This window comes from Oncorhynchus nerka, linkage group LG9a (genome assembly GCF_034236695.1).
Source record: "Oncorhynchus nerka isolate Pitt River linkage group LG9a, Oner_Uvic_2.0, whole genome shotgun sequence".
In the NCBI taxonomy this organism is placed as follows: Eukaryota; Metazoa; Chordata; class Actinopteri; order Salmoniformes; family Salmonidae; genus Oncorhynchus; species Oncorhynchus nerka.
Window position 1 is genome coordinate 36,079,359 of NC_088404.1, and position 15,534 is coordinate 36,094,892.

Sequence of the window (15,534 nt, forward strand, 5' to 3'; positions counted from 1 at the left end):
AATAAAAAGGAGTGGTGTCCACTGATTAAATGTAGTCTGTCTGTGTTGTGAAGAGGGAAAACCCAGATATTCACCAGGTTTGTGATGAATGACAGGTTGTTTCTTCGTGCAAAATAGATTTGGGGTTTAAAATTCAATTAAGCTTCTTTGTTTTAGGGGTTTAGTGACGGCCTGTCATTTTTGACCCTGAGGACAAGGGGAGTAAACAGAATGTTAAGGCTACACAAGGGTTAAAAGGATAAACATTCAACATTGGCCAAGCTGTCAATCCACCATGACTTCTGTCGCATTTGAAACAACTGGAAACTCGGAACTGTGAAATCTCAGACTTCAGTGAGTTCAAGACAACTGGGAACTCAGAAAAAAATATCTCAGACTGGGAAATATGTTTTGAACGGTCATTCAACTCAGAATTCCAAGTCGGGAACTCGGGCCTCTTTCTAGAGCTACGACCTAAAGATTCCTGACATCATGATTCTACCTTGATTCTACCAGAGTTCTCGGTTGTCTTAAAAGTACCATAAATACAGAGAATGTCAGACTTTGATGACAAAGTTTGATGACAAAATCTGCCACGAAGGACCACCACGCCACCTTCCTGTTCAAGTGGACAAAGCACAACAAGGTGAGTCCAAAAATGTCTTGTATGCTGCTGTATAAACGATGCAATATTGCCAGGGAGATATGTATACTGTAGCTAAGAAAGTAATACTAATTGTATGTTGTGCAGTAAGCTGTTAGTAGCCCATGTGTCTCACCCTAATAATTTTTTCACATTTCCCCTCATAAATTAGCCTACTGTTCTGACTTGGTGGTGCACATTTAGCCTATAGCCTGTTTTAGAGAAATGTCATCATTGAATATTGTAAGAGCTTTCATTGTCTGCTTATATGCCCCCTTTATTTATCCTATGATTCTGACTTGGTGTACAGGGAAAATACTGTAAAAACAGCACATGTTCTGAATTCTGATACTGTAGATTGCAAAGGTGCTGAGCAAATAGTTATATTGTCTACGTCCGCCTCATTAATGTCTTAATCAAAATTACGGATTGCCTCTTATCCACTCGTCGTCTCCTTATGCCATAGTTTGTACATCTCAATTGTCAGTAGAAACCACATTTGTTTAAGCAAGTCAGCCAAATCAGCTATGTTTTTATTTAAGCCAGTAATTCTCTGCCAGACAAGACCCCGCTGATAGCCAGGTGTAGCAGTGGTAAGGTGTTGGGACAGCTTTATGCAGGCCCTAACAGTTTGTGGGCACCGTTTGTCAACATTATAGTGCAATTAATGTAATGTTTATTGTTGTGTAGTGGCTTTGCTGGCATGCATCACATTATTTATTTTTTTGACCCACCAAAATGTACATGCTTAAATCGCCACTCCACGTGACTATCTGGCAGAGAACTGTATCAGGCTCCTGAGGACCTGACAGGAGCATGTGGGCAGACGGTGAGAGAGAGATAAAGGCATGGGAGGAGGGGCATGGGAGAGGCATGGGAGAAGAGGCATGTGAGAGGCCTGGGAGAGACCTTTAGAGAAGCTTGGGAGAAGAGAGAGGCCTGGGAGGAGAAGTCTGGGAGAGGCCTGGGAGAGGCCTGAGAGAGGATTGGGAGGAGAGAAATGTTATGAAAGGCATCCTGGATTATGATTAGCAAATTAGCAAATGGCAGGTCAGGTAGCAGTCCATTATTCAATATCTAAAAGCTCATATGTAACTCTGTGTTGTCTGTTCACACTGCTATGCTTTATCTTGGCCAGGTCGCAGTTGCAAATGAGAACTTGTTCTCAACTAGCCTACCTGGTTAAATAAAGGTGAAATAAAATAAAAATAAAAAAAATATATATGGAAATATGAAACATAACACTCACAACAATAAACAAAAAGGTGCACATTAACCAGACACATAATACATTGTATGGGCTGTTTTATAGACTAGACAATCAAGAAATTTTGTCTTGGCCATAAAATACCTTTGGCCAATCGAAACAGCGACAGTGACAGCTTGAGTTTTTGAAGAGCCAGGAATTCCATTCAATGGCCTCCAACCCCATTCACACATGCAGACTGCATGGTCAATGTAGCATCAAAGCACAAACAATGCACACAGAAAGAAATGATGAAACCGTTACATTTTCAATCATAATTAGATATTCTTCATCTAAGCCCATAAAAACTGTGTCACAGTAAGATACATAAAAGCTTCTAAGGAGTGGAGTACAGAGGAGTCTTTGGCGTTGAGAACAGCATTGTGGGGGAGAGGGGAACTGGAAAACTGGGTCAGGGGAACAGTTGGACAGGACTGTGGTGTAGTAGTAAGTGGGCTTAGTGACCTCATCAGGGTAGCCTAGTGGTTAGAGTGTTGGACTAGCAACCTAAAGGTTGCAAGTTCAAATCCCCAAGCTGACAAGGTACAAATCTGTCGTTCTGCCCCTGAACAGGCAGTTAACCCACTGTTCCTAGGCCGTCATTGAAAATAAGAATTTGTTCTTAACTGACTTGCCTAGTAAAATAAATGTAAAATTAAATCACCAGTATGCTCCAATAACATTCAGGGACTAAATAACCTTATCTTATCTGTTACACTTTGAGTGGCTACAGTTTGTCCATCGTTGGGGCTTCTACATTGCCTTGGGATATCCTGACTAAAGTGATCTCACATTTTGGCAGTGTTAGAAGTCACCGTAGCAACAACTGAATGTTTAAATGTAACCCCTCCTGTCCCCCTGCCTGCCGTATTACCAAGGAGACAGACCCTAGGACAGTCTGTGCAGCACCCTCTTGTGAAAATTTCCCCAAACATTTCAGTCCTGCTTTTCTTTAGGGAGAGGAGGGTGTGCTCTAATGCTTCTCTTTACAGGGCAGTTTTTGCATGGAATCATCCAATCATCCAATATTGTCTCACCACATGCTTATTGGATTGTTCAGTGCTAGCTACAGTAAAGATCCCACATCAGTAAGGTCAAAAATGATCTGTCACTAATGTTGAAAAGATCTCAGCATGACATTGCTTGGGACACTTAACACAAAGAGCTGAAGAGAGAAAAGATATCAGAATAAAATACTAAGGAGTAACCTAAATTAGTGTCCCTGAATCTAATTATCTGTATGGCAGTTCTGAAAGGATCCAATTTAAACATCCACTGACCTGAAAATGAGAGTATCTATCTCAATTATCCTCCATGGAATTCTATTCAATATTTCCAGCAGTTCACATTCTTTAAAAACTATTCCCAACACATCAGATTCAGACTCCAAAGCAAACTACATTGGTTTAAATTAGATAGTATAGTTGCTCTTAAATACATTCTGGTCTGAAAGCTCACGTAAGTGCGATACAAAAATACAAAACATATACTAACGCACACTGTATAATTAGCTATTGATGTGGGAAGGTGTGCTGCACCATTGACAACCATCTGGGTCTTCATCAAATCACCATTTAAATGTATGAATAAAACACAGATTAACAATAAACAACACATTGGGTTCCCTGGAAATTACACGTTTCTTCCTCCAATTAGAGAAAGACTGTACAAAAGACTCAAGCACTGAATATATCACACGTGCTCTCTTTAAATGAAGAGCAAAGTTTCTGTAAAAACTTCTCTGTGGGCTAAAAAATGTAGTATTCTGATATGACTTTAAAGTGCTATTTTATGCCGTTTACCAGAAAATGGCATCTTCTTTCTTAAATGCAGCTCATGAGTAGTGATGAGGCTGATAATCACGGGAAACTGTGGAAAGCCCATCCTATTTTTATTCTATGAAAAGCCTGAGCTTGGAGAAATAAAGTTTCTGAGAAAGCCAAATAATGCTAGATGGTTCAAACCCCCACACGCATGCACACACACATTTAACACAGAGTAGCTTTAAGCGTGCACATTCTCCCTGGATTTGGTTGAAAGTACACAGTATGCTGCATATTCAACACAATCTACTGCACATCTTGGCATTTACACCATCGTCAGCCAAGAAGCTGCAACTTACTAAGGAAAAAGCACACCAGCACTGTGTTTTATAAAAAATAATTGCTGCTTCCAGCCTTCATTTCTTGGTTCTTTACGTGCTCAGCTGGTACAGCAGTCCCATCCAGTGTCAAGCAGGGACAGAGTCTGTAGATGCAGCGATGCAACATGCACTCAAGGCTTTCGTGTTGCCATGCAGATTTACCTAGGGGCTTGACAAAACTTTTAAAAGGACAGCAAACAGAATACACAACCTGAGCAAAGAAATCCCATTTATGATCTTAAATAATATATTGGACAGGACTAAATTAGAATAATGTTCAAGTCTTGCTTTAGACCTGAAGACACTGCTTTGATTTTATCGCAGCTCAGTAAAGTGCCTTCGTTCTGTGCTGTTGTGAGTCCTACCTCAACGCTGAGACTAGCTCCATCTGGACAACTATTCTTCTGGGATGTGTTGATTTTTACCAGCAAACAGCACACTATGACACAACACCTCGCCAATAAAGCAATACAAGGTGTTATGGATAAAAACAACCACATATAGACAGAGATAGCTATTGGTTTGCAATTAGAAATCCACCTTCAACACACCTCGTTACACTCAAATGTAACAAAATGGATAGTGTAGCTGAATACAATGAGAAGACTGAGCCACTGATGTAGCAGCAAAAAAATGGGGCTTTACAAACATGCAATGAGAGGTCAGAGAACTTGTGATGATGGTAGAGGGAACACATGATCTAGACATGGCCTACTTTCACTCTCACCTCTATCATACAGGACAAAAAAAGGACTCCCATTTAGACAGCTCCAGGATGTAAAATGAAACAACACCCGTTCAACTGTGTGTTCATCAAGAGAGGTTGCTTGAACAGAGAACAATTCTGGAAGAACACTCTTGAAGAGTGTGTGTATTTATGTAATTATTACTGTGCCTGTGTGTCATACATACACAGTACACATACAGCTGTCTACCTTCCATTTCTAATTCTCTCTTATGCAAAATCACTACAGCCTGGCTGCCTTCGCTTGTCTGCTATTCAACTGTGACCTAGAGATGTGAGGAGCCTTTAAATTCCCAGCCATCACCAATGCTGCGATACTGCATCAGAGGAAGAGGCCTGGGGCAAGTCATTTCGAAAACCCGACCCTAGGCAACAGTGACTACCCACTGGGCACACACTGTTGAATCAACATTGTCTCGACGTAATTTGTCAACATTTTGTGACGTGGAATCAAAAAGGAAAATACACTGGATTTGAAAAAGTCACCAAACAGCTGTTTTCATCTAATTTCATCCAGCGTTGTAAACATTGAAATTAGGGTCAAAGTTCAACATAAATATATTGATATAACAACCTTAGTCAGGTTAAGTCAATCTAATTTCAACATAATCATCAGAACTATGTATATGTTGAAATTGCAATGAAAATTCCATGTATAAAAGTACAAATTCTTGTTCATTCTATATTCAATGTACACTGAGTGTACAAAACATTAGGAACACTTCCTAATATTGAGTTGCACTCCCTTTTGCCCTCAAAACAGCCTCAATTAGATGAGACATGGACTCCACAAGGTGTCGAAAGCATTCCACAGGGATGCTGGCCCATGTTGACTCCAATGCTTCCCACAGTTGTATCAAGTTGGCTTGATGTTGTTTTGGTGGTGGACCATTTTTGATACACATGGGAAACTGTTGATCGTGAAAAACCCAGCAGCATTACAGTTCTTGACACACTCAAACCGGTGCGCCTGGCACCTACTACCATACCCCGTTCAAAGGCACTTAAATATTTTGTCTTGCCCATTCACCCTCTGAATGGCACACATTCACAATCCATGTCTAAATGATCTCAAGGCTTAAAAATTATTCTTTAACCTGTCTCCTCCCCTTCAACTACACTGATTGAAGTGGATTTAACAAGTGACATCAATAAGGGATCACAGATTTCCCCTGGATTCTATGTTCCTAATGTTTTGTACACTCAGTGTATATTGGGGTCGTTGAAATGATGTTGAATTTCATATTGATTAGACATATTTCATTTGACCTTGTTTCAATGTTGATAGTAAAATGGTATACTATATATACAAAAGTATGTGGACACCCCTTCAAATTAGTGGATTCGGCTATTTCAGCCCCACCCATTGCTGACAGGTGTATAAAATCGACATAGACAAACATTGGTAGTAGAGTGGCCTGTACTGAAGAGCTCGGTGACTTTAAACATGGCACCATCATAGGATGCCACCTTTCCAACAAGTCAGGTCATCAAATTTGTGCCCTGCTAGAGCTACCCCGGTCAACTGTAAGTGCTGTTATTATAAAGTGGAAATGTCTAGGAGCAACAACAGCTCATCTGTGAAGTGGTAGGCCACACAAGCTCACAGAATGGGATCGCTGAGTGCTGAAGTGTGTGGCGCGTAAAAACCGTCTGTCCTCGTATGCAACACTCACTACCGAGTTCCAAACTGCCTCTGGAAGCAACGTCAGCACAATAACTGTTCGTTGGGAGCTTCATGAAATGGGTCTCCATGGCCTGACAGCCATAATTGGACTCTGGAGCAGTGGAAACGTTGTCTGGAATGATGATTCACGCTTCACCATCTGGCAGTCCGACGGACAAATCTTGATTTGGCGGATGCCAGGAGAATGCTACCTGTGCGAATGCATAGTTCTAACTGTAAAGTTTGGTGGAGGAATAATGGTCTGGGGTTGTTTTTCATGGTTCGGGCTAGGCCCCTTAGTTCCAGGGAAGGGAAATCTTAATGCTACAGCATACAATGACATTGTAGACAATTATGTGCTTCCAACTTTGTGGCAACAGTTTAGGGAAGGCACTTTCCTGTTTCAGCATGGTAATGCCCCCGTATTACCATGGATACATACAGAAATGGTTTGTTGAGACTTCCAAAGATCCAATCAACCATGGATGAATGATAGTATACCTAGCTACACGCTGAAATGATGGTGCCCTTTGTTGAGCAAATCAGATGTCAATGTAGCCTACATAAACCCAACCTCACTCTGAATTTACTTTCACATACAGCTTGGATATTTTTTATTCACCCAGTCAGATAAACACTCCAAACAGCCTACCCGACGTTCGGAGGTGTCTGCATGGTCCTAAAGCACTCCGTTGCCTCATTTGTATAACATTCCAATGATAACACTGGGGGGGACAAAAATGCAATTTCAGAATCGGGGGGGGGGGTTTGTCCCCCCTGTCCCCAGTGAAAGTTCCGCCCCTGGGCAGTGTAGTTCCTTTATGCCTAAAGAGTCTGTCATTGAAACCAGACCCTAGGGTCGGGATTTTGAGACTATAGGGGGATGGCAGCGGCTTCAATCAAACTACAGGAATGTATAATGTTGAGCACTCACTTTCTCATCCCACAAATATAGAGGAAATATCCATAATTCATTGGAGTAAAACTTAAGGCCATGCATTAAGACAGATACAGTACTTTTCCCATCTATGTTTTAAGGACTTCCTCTTCCCTGGTTTTGGCACAGTATTTTCTGAAGATGATGATAGTGAAGGCTGTAATGGCCCACCTGTGCATTGTAGATGTCAAAGGAAGGAGGCCATCCTGCTCCAGAGGCAACTCTGAATTTGTTAAACAGTTTAGGGAAGAGATCAGAGTGTAATGAAAACAGGTCCCCAGGGGAATCTCAACACACAGTGGGAATAGGAAATGCGCAAAAGTGAGCGGGTGAAAGAAGTGAGCGGGTGAGAGAGAGAGAGAGAGAGAGAGAGAGAGAGAGAGAGAGAGAGAGAGAGAGAGAGAGAGAGAGAAAGAGAGGGTGACCTAGTTACGCCTTTCACTGCTTCCTGATTCCAGTCTAGGTGTCCTGGAATCCTGGGTGTCTTTGGCAGGCTAGCAGCCTGGGAGAAAGGGCAGAGGAAGAATTAAATGAGGAACATGCTCTCTGGACCTCCACTGGCATGGCAAGTCAGGTGTATTATTCCCTAGCCCAGTGGTTCCCAAACTGGGGGTCGCAACCCCATGTGGATATGAAAATGTGGTCTCAGGAGAATTTCCAAAATCCTGAAAAAATACAAATATATATACAAAAATATACATATTATAATATCGTCATTGTATCTCAAAATCCTTGGAATGTGGTTAACCTTAAAAGGCTAAATGTAAAATTTTCACATCTAAAATTCAAACAGAGAGCGTCCTTAGATCATGTGAAAAGGTCACACTTGACCGTTGCATTTGAATCCTTTATGAATGTGTCTACCTCTGCCATATGGACACATTGTATGATACACGGAGAGCAACTGACGGCAAAAGAGTTGAACACAGAACTATATACTGCAGCAGGTAACTTAGGTTGTAAACAACATCCGCTGCGTGTCCACACTTGTTCAGAAAAACATGTGGAGATATGGGATCAGAGCATTTTTTAAATTGAACCTTTATTTAACTAGGCAAGACACATTCTTACTTACAATGACAGCCTACCCCGGACGACACTGGCCAATTGTGCGCCGCCCTATGGGACTCCCAATCACAGCAGGATGTGATGCAGCCTGGATATGAACCAGATACTGCAGTGATGCCTCTTGCACTGGGATGCATTGTCTTAGACCACTGCGCCACTCAGGAGCCCATGACAGCATGACAATGTTCTATTTCACACTTGGTGGTTATCGATGGGGAGTGTTGGAAAGATTTTTCGCATTGAGAGAGGAACTGTTGTCATTCACAATGGATGTAAAAAGAAAAGAAGACTTGGTTGACTTTCTGTGTAAGAAAATGTGCCTCCTTGCCTATATAACAGACATATGGTAAACTGAATGAACTGAACCCAAGCAGGCAGGGCTACAAAAACATTCTACAGATGGTAACCGAATCAGTGGATTCAGATCAGAGGAAAGAATTCTTATTGGAGTCTTCCAAAAGCAAACCATGCCCCCCTTCCATCGGCTGTGCATGTTTCTAACAGAAACAGCATCAGTAAGGGTCCCACACAAGTGATGACTGCTCACCTCCAATGCTTGGAATAGCACTTTGGGACCTACTTTTCAATCCATTTGACTGTGATTCTGGCTCAGAAGACATGCCGGTAAGTGAAATTGAACAGCTGACCGAGCTGTCATGTGACCGAATGCTGCAGACAACGCATTCACGGGTCACACCGGAGGTGTTTTGGTTTCTGACCCAAAGTGAATAATACCCTGCCGTCTCCATCTGAGCATTAATGCGGCGTTCAAAATAACTGGGAACTCGGAAATCTCGGAATTCCGACTTCAGTGCGTTCAAGACAATAGGGGAACTCTGAATAAAACTAGCTCCGACTGGGAAAAATAGTTTTGAATGGTCATCCAACTCGGAATTCCAACTCGTGAACTCGGGCCTCTTTCTAGAGCTCCGACTTTCTGACCTGAAGATCACTGCCTGACCTTATGATTTGACCTCGCATTTTTCAGAGTTCCCAGTTGTCTTGAAAGCACCATAAAACTCATGCTACCCTTTGCCAGCTCATAGCTGTGTGAAGCTGGATTCAGTGCTCCAGTCTGCATTAAAACCAAATATGGATCCAGGTGAGATGTGACAGCAGAGATTAATTGGCACGTGGTCGACCACACCCCCTGACTTTCAGAAGTTCCGACGCGACATGCATCAAGCACACCCATCTCATTAATGGTGGTGAGATATATTATGTCAAGTCATTTGCGACTGACTGTCATAGCCCCACATTAAAAGTATGTGATGGTGGACGGTGAGTTAAGAAGACAATCAGAAATACTGTTAGAATGTTTTTCAATTGATTGCAATAGCCCCAAATAAACAAGTAAACATTGGCTGTTAATTACATCATTTTTTTTCACATGGTTGGGATCATTTTCAGATATCAAAATAGGGTCGTGGGCCAAAAAGGTTTGGGAACCCCTGCCCTAGCCACATCATCACCAGTTCTTTTTGAACTGCTATTTTTGGTGAATGTCAGGAAACAAATCGCATCTGTGAAAGAGCTGTTCATTTGTCTCCCTGACTGTCACACAATTACTACTGCTTTAGACAAGAACTATCTGCAGATAAATTAGAAAAACATTCTCTGAAGATTGTAATTCCTCACTGCATGACTTTTTGGTCAACACATTCTGCAGTGCATTAAAAAAAATCTTACATTTTTGTCAGGCCATCCAATAATTTGGGCAGTTAACATGTAACAGTTAATTTGTAAGTCGCTCTGGATAAGAGCGTCTGCTAAATGACTTAAATGTAAATGTTAAATGTACACTGAACAAAAATATAAACACAACATGCTACAAAGATTTTCCTGAGTTACAGTTCATTTAAGGAAACCAGTCAATTGAAATATATTTATTAGGCCCTAATGTAAGATTTCACATGATATGCATCTATCTGTGGTCACAGATACCTTTAAAAAACGGTAGGGGCTTGGATCAGAAAACGCGTCAGTATTTGGTGTGATCAACATTTTTCTCATGCAGCGCAACACATCTCCTTCGCATAGAGTTGATCAGGCTGTTGATTGTGGCCCGTGGAATGTTGTCCCACTCCTCTTCAATGTTTGTTTGAAGTTGCTGGATATTGGCCGGAACTGGAACACGCTGTCAATCCAGAGCATCCCAAACCTGATCAATGGGTGACATGTTTGATGAGTATGCAGGCCATGGAAGAACTGGGATATTTTCAGCTTCCAGGAATTGAGGTGATGGCTGCAGATGAATGGCACGACAATGGGCCATGATCTCGACATGATCTCGACAATGACCACGACAATGATAACGTCACGGTATCTCCGTGCATTTTAATTGGCATTAATAAAATGCAATTGTGTTCGTTACCCATAGCTTATGCCTACCCATACCATAACACCACCTCCACCATGGGCCACTCTGTTCACAACATTGACATCAGCAAACCTCTCACCCACACGACACCATACACACTGTCTGCCATCTGTCCGGTACGGTTGAAACCAAGATTAATCCGTGAAGAACACACTTCTCCAGCGTGAGTGGCCATCAAAGATGAGCATTTGCCCACCGAAGTCGGTAACGACACCGAACTGCAGTCAGGTCGAGAGAGAACAAAAGAAGTAGCCAGCCACTACTCCAGTCCAGACTGCCAGAGCAGAGAATAGGCAGATACTTTCTGCTTCATCACTCCTCACCCCCATGACTTCAGCTCAGTCTCAAGGCACTAGCAAGAATACAAGGGCTGTTAATATGGCCTGTTTACAAGATGGGCCTTCTGATATCACTCTCACTCTCCTGGAGCTCTGAGATTCTATCTCCTATCATCAACTCTAGAGGGAAAAGGTTCTACAGCTGCACCATCGAGAGCATCACTGCCTGGTATGGCAACTGCTAGGCCTCCGACTGCAAGGCACTACAGGGGGTAGTAAGTGTGGCCCAGTACATCACTGGCTTCCTGCCATCCAGGAACTCTATACCAGGTGGTGTCAGAGGAAGGCCCTAAAAATGGTCAATGACTCCAGCCATCCTAGTCATAGACTGTTCTCTCTGCTACCGCACGCCAAGCGGTACCGGAGCACCAAGTCTTGGTCCAAGAGGCTTTAAAACAGCTTCTACCCTAAAAGCCATAAGACTACTGAACATCTAATCAAATGGCTACCCAGACTACTTGCATTGACCCAACCCCCCTATTTTACGCTGCTGATACTCTGTTATTATCTATGCATAAGTCACTTTAATAACTCTACCCACATTGATATATTACCTCAATTACCTCGACTAACCAGTGCCCCCACACATTGACTCTGTACCGGTACCCCCTGTATATAGCCTCGCTATTGTTATTTTATAGCTGCTCTTTAATTTGTCTTTTGTTTGTATATTTGTTACTTTTATTTCTTTGTTTTTTAGGTATTTTTCTTAAAACTGCATTGTTGTTAAGGGCTTGTAAGTAAGCATTTCACTGTAAGGTCTACACCTGTTGTACTCGGCGCATGTGACAAATACAATTTTATTTTATTTTAAATATATCTCCAACAGAGATGCATGCAACCATAAGGGAAATGTTTCAACAAAATAACAGAAACAAAGACTGCAGCTTTAACATTTAATTGCATCATACAGGTGTCCCTAAACCTGATTAATTTTTCCTTCTTCAAGATTTGTTGAATGTCTCAATGTGTTAAAAATAGTAGGAGCCCTCTAGGGATTTCCTCAGTCCAGGAGATAGTTCTCTCCACTAACTTCTGAGGAACGATGATCCACAGATGAATACACACACAAACATACTGTAATTGGTTCTGATCGACCCTCTCCCCTACCTTTATTTCAGGCTGAATATAAAATGAAGGATACATCAAAGCAAGACTAGCAGCAAACAAAATAAAAATAAACAAACACCTTACTCCTTCCTATCTTCCCTTACAGGAAATCAATCTCACTTTGATTTATACAGGAAATGTATCTCACTTTACTTTCTACAAAACATAACTTGTTTTATTATAATTATATGTCTACATATAGTAGTGAACTATATACAGGCTCATAACAGTTTCAGTAAACAAATTGCTCTTGAGCAACAATAAAATCCTATCTGAGTAATAATAACATGGAACTCTTAAAACTGTTGACAGATTCAAATATAAAACCTGAGAACTTTTGATCACTTTTCAAACCCCTACTTCCAGCGCTGTCATGATAGTGAAAAATAACAATTCCACTAGTAGGCTAGATTATGTGTCTGTTATAAACCATTTCCTATTTGCCATGTTTAGCCATGTCAGCAACAAAAACGCCAATTAGGTAATGTGTCTGGTGGATTATCATACAGATAATCCACGTCAGATGTACAGTTACCTATAGGACATCCTCTATGTCAGGATTTCCCAAACTCCATCCTGAGGCCCCCTGGGTGCACATTTTCCCCCTAGCACTACACAGCTGATTCAAATAATGAACTCATAATCAAGCTTTGATTCTTTGAATCAGCTGTGTAGTGCTAGGGGGAAAAACTAAAGTACACCCATGGAGGCCCCAGGACTGAGTTTGGGAAACCCTGCTCTCGGTGCACCAAGTCAGATGGCATAGACCAGAGTTCCCAACTGCCTGCAAGTGGTCCGCGGGTGGTTTCATTTGGCCCCCAAATTTTTCTGAGCAAAAAATAAATACAAATATTATTTGCATTATTGTTGGCCATAATAGACTAGAAAAACACAAGGAGCTCAGCTCCGAGTAATTTTTATTTAAGAAATCTGTTCCCAAGTACTCTCACGCATAATAGAGAGACACGTGATCGTATACAAACGTAAGCAAGGTTTGAAATTATTATGTTTTAGTCTAACATTATTTATGTTTGGGCTTCTTGCGGTCAATTTGCGGTCTACACAATTATTTGTAATTATGTTCCTGCGGCCCGACCATACGCGCAAGAGAACATCGGCCCACGTTGATGATCCCTGTATAGGCTACGGCAAAAATGTGTTAGAAAACAAGTTATTCACACAGCGGTAGATTCAGATCATGCCTATCGTGTGTCCTGCGGGATGCGGGCACTTTCTGAAGGGTCAGTGCTATCCAGAATTCTTGGGACATCCATACTCTAAAGCCTAACCTTATCCCTTACCTTAACCATTTTAAATGTCAACTTCAATGGAGGTATGGACCCTTGCGGTAGTAACATCCTGAAACACTGTGCGTGCTTTTCTATACGGAGACAATTGCAGCACTTGCCTTGCAATATGCTCTGCGGAGGGAAAACAGTTATTGGAAAAATATAGAGCACGTGACTGACCTGAATTGTGCATGTGTATTCCGTATCATCCAGGAGTCTGACGGTGCAGTCATATTCTCTATCCAGATTCCTGATGCTGCCACTCATTATTCGGCTCAACATCTTCTCACAGAATTGCTGGTCTGCGTCTAGGACCAGAACAATAAACTAAACACAGCACAGAATGACTACATTTTTCGATCAACCAGACTAGCAGCAGCTGAAGATTCTACTGCCAAGACGCAGCATAGTCTATCCCATGAAGTTAACACAACACAGACACTGGCCACAGTGCGGAATCATTGAAATAACGCTCGCATCCAGATCCAGGAGCAAAACCGTGGCCGAACGATGGGTGACCATTCACCACTTGCAACCTGAGCTAGAGGGCGGTCCCTTAGAATAGACAGACGTCAATGAGAACCAACGAGAGCGATGTCCACAAAATGGGCAGAAGCCCTAAATAAGCAATACCAAAAATGAATATTTCATCCTTTAATTTTCTTAAGCCACCAATTGGCACTAGGAGGTCCAAAGGTGGTGTTTTCAGTCTCCCATGCATTCCATGTTTATGAATGTTTAGCGCCTAAAGTCAAACGAATGAGGGGTAGCCCAACCAGACGCAAGATGGCGGTATTATTCATTTTAGGCTGCGTCGTTTATGACAAATTACTTAAAAGGAATAATACCACCATCTTGCGTCCGGGATAGCTATCACTCATCCGAATTTATTTCCCAGTTGTATGACTCAGTGGCCAGAGCAATGATGAAAATACATGTATCAACTAATCTAATTGGGGGTCATGTAGGTAGGGGTAAAATGACTAGATAATAAACAGTGAGTAGCAGTAGCGTAAAAAAAGGGGGGGGGGGGAGTGGGGGCCAATGCAAATAGTCTGAGTAGCTATTTAATTAACTGTTCAGCAGTCATAAGACTTGGGGGTAGAAGCTGTTTAAGGAGTCTTTTGGACCTAGACTTGGCGCTGCGGTACCGCTTGCCGTGCGGTAGCAGAGAACAGTCTATGAGGCTGGTGTCTTTGACAAATCTTTCTGTGTAAGAACTTTGTGACGAATGCTGATGTAAAAAGGGCTTTATAAATACATCTGATTGATTTATTTGATTGATGGCTTTTCGCACAATAGTCTCAGCACAACAATTATCGAATAGCGACTCTTCCACCCCCTAGCGGACATATAACACATTTCATATGAATGACTACAGCTGACTTCATAGGTTCGCTGTGTTCGGAAAATTGCTTCGACAAGCAATGACTGGACGAGGATAACTTATAAAACATTTTGAAGCTTAAAAAAAAAGAACAAGACAATCCAGAAAAAGATCTACCCTTTTGCCGTGACATTGTGTTCGCAATGCCGTGACCCGGATTCGAACCGGGGTTGCTGCGGCCACAACGCAGAGTACTAACCACTATACGATCACGGCGAGCTACCAGGGCTTGTATAACTATTGGAGATATTAGGTTTATAACCCAGTATGCAGCGGTATAAATTGACGAAATTGTAGCTAGTGAGCTAGCTAGATTACTTTTCCTTTGAGGTAATGATAGTATTTTCTGCATTTTATAGACCTTTCAAATGTCGAATGCTATGTGTAGTAAACTATCCAGAGACAATTTAATCTGAAAATGTGACACCATGTTTAAAAACTATTTGAATCTGTTTATTTAGCTATGTATTTTAGTTTGGTACATTTCAGTCATAAATGTTTAGAATTCTTCTTATTTTTATGCAAATTTGCAAATGGAATTAGTTAGCTAATATCCTATTGTTCCTCATCTGCTCATCATGTCTGCTTATATGACGTTTATTG

At 41.6% G+C, this 15,534-nt stretch overlaps 1 protein-coding gene and 1 non-coding gene across 2 annotated transcripts in view; both read right to left on the minus strand.

The window, feature by feature from the left end:
* LOC115134233 (FERM domain-containing protein 5) overlaps positions 1-14,038 on the minus strand; it is a 119,417-nt gene extending 105,379 nt beyond the window's left edge. Inside the window, exon 1 of the mRNA XM_029667993.2 lies at positions 13,725-14,038. Within this exon, the coding sequence (XP_029523853.1) occupies positions 13,725-13,826 (102 nt within the window). The 5' untranslated portion in view covers positions 13,827-14,038. The remainder of the gene's footprint in view (positions 1-13,724) is intronic.
* A 1,037-nt stretch (positions 14,039-15,075) lies between these two features.
* On the minus strand, positions 15,076-15,147 carry trnah-gug (transfer RNA histidin (anticodon GUG)). The gene has a single exon. It is a non-coding gene; the product is annotated as a tRNA-His (tRNA).
* Between the last annotated feature and the right edge of the window lie 387 nt (positions 15,148-15,534).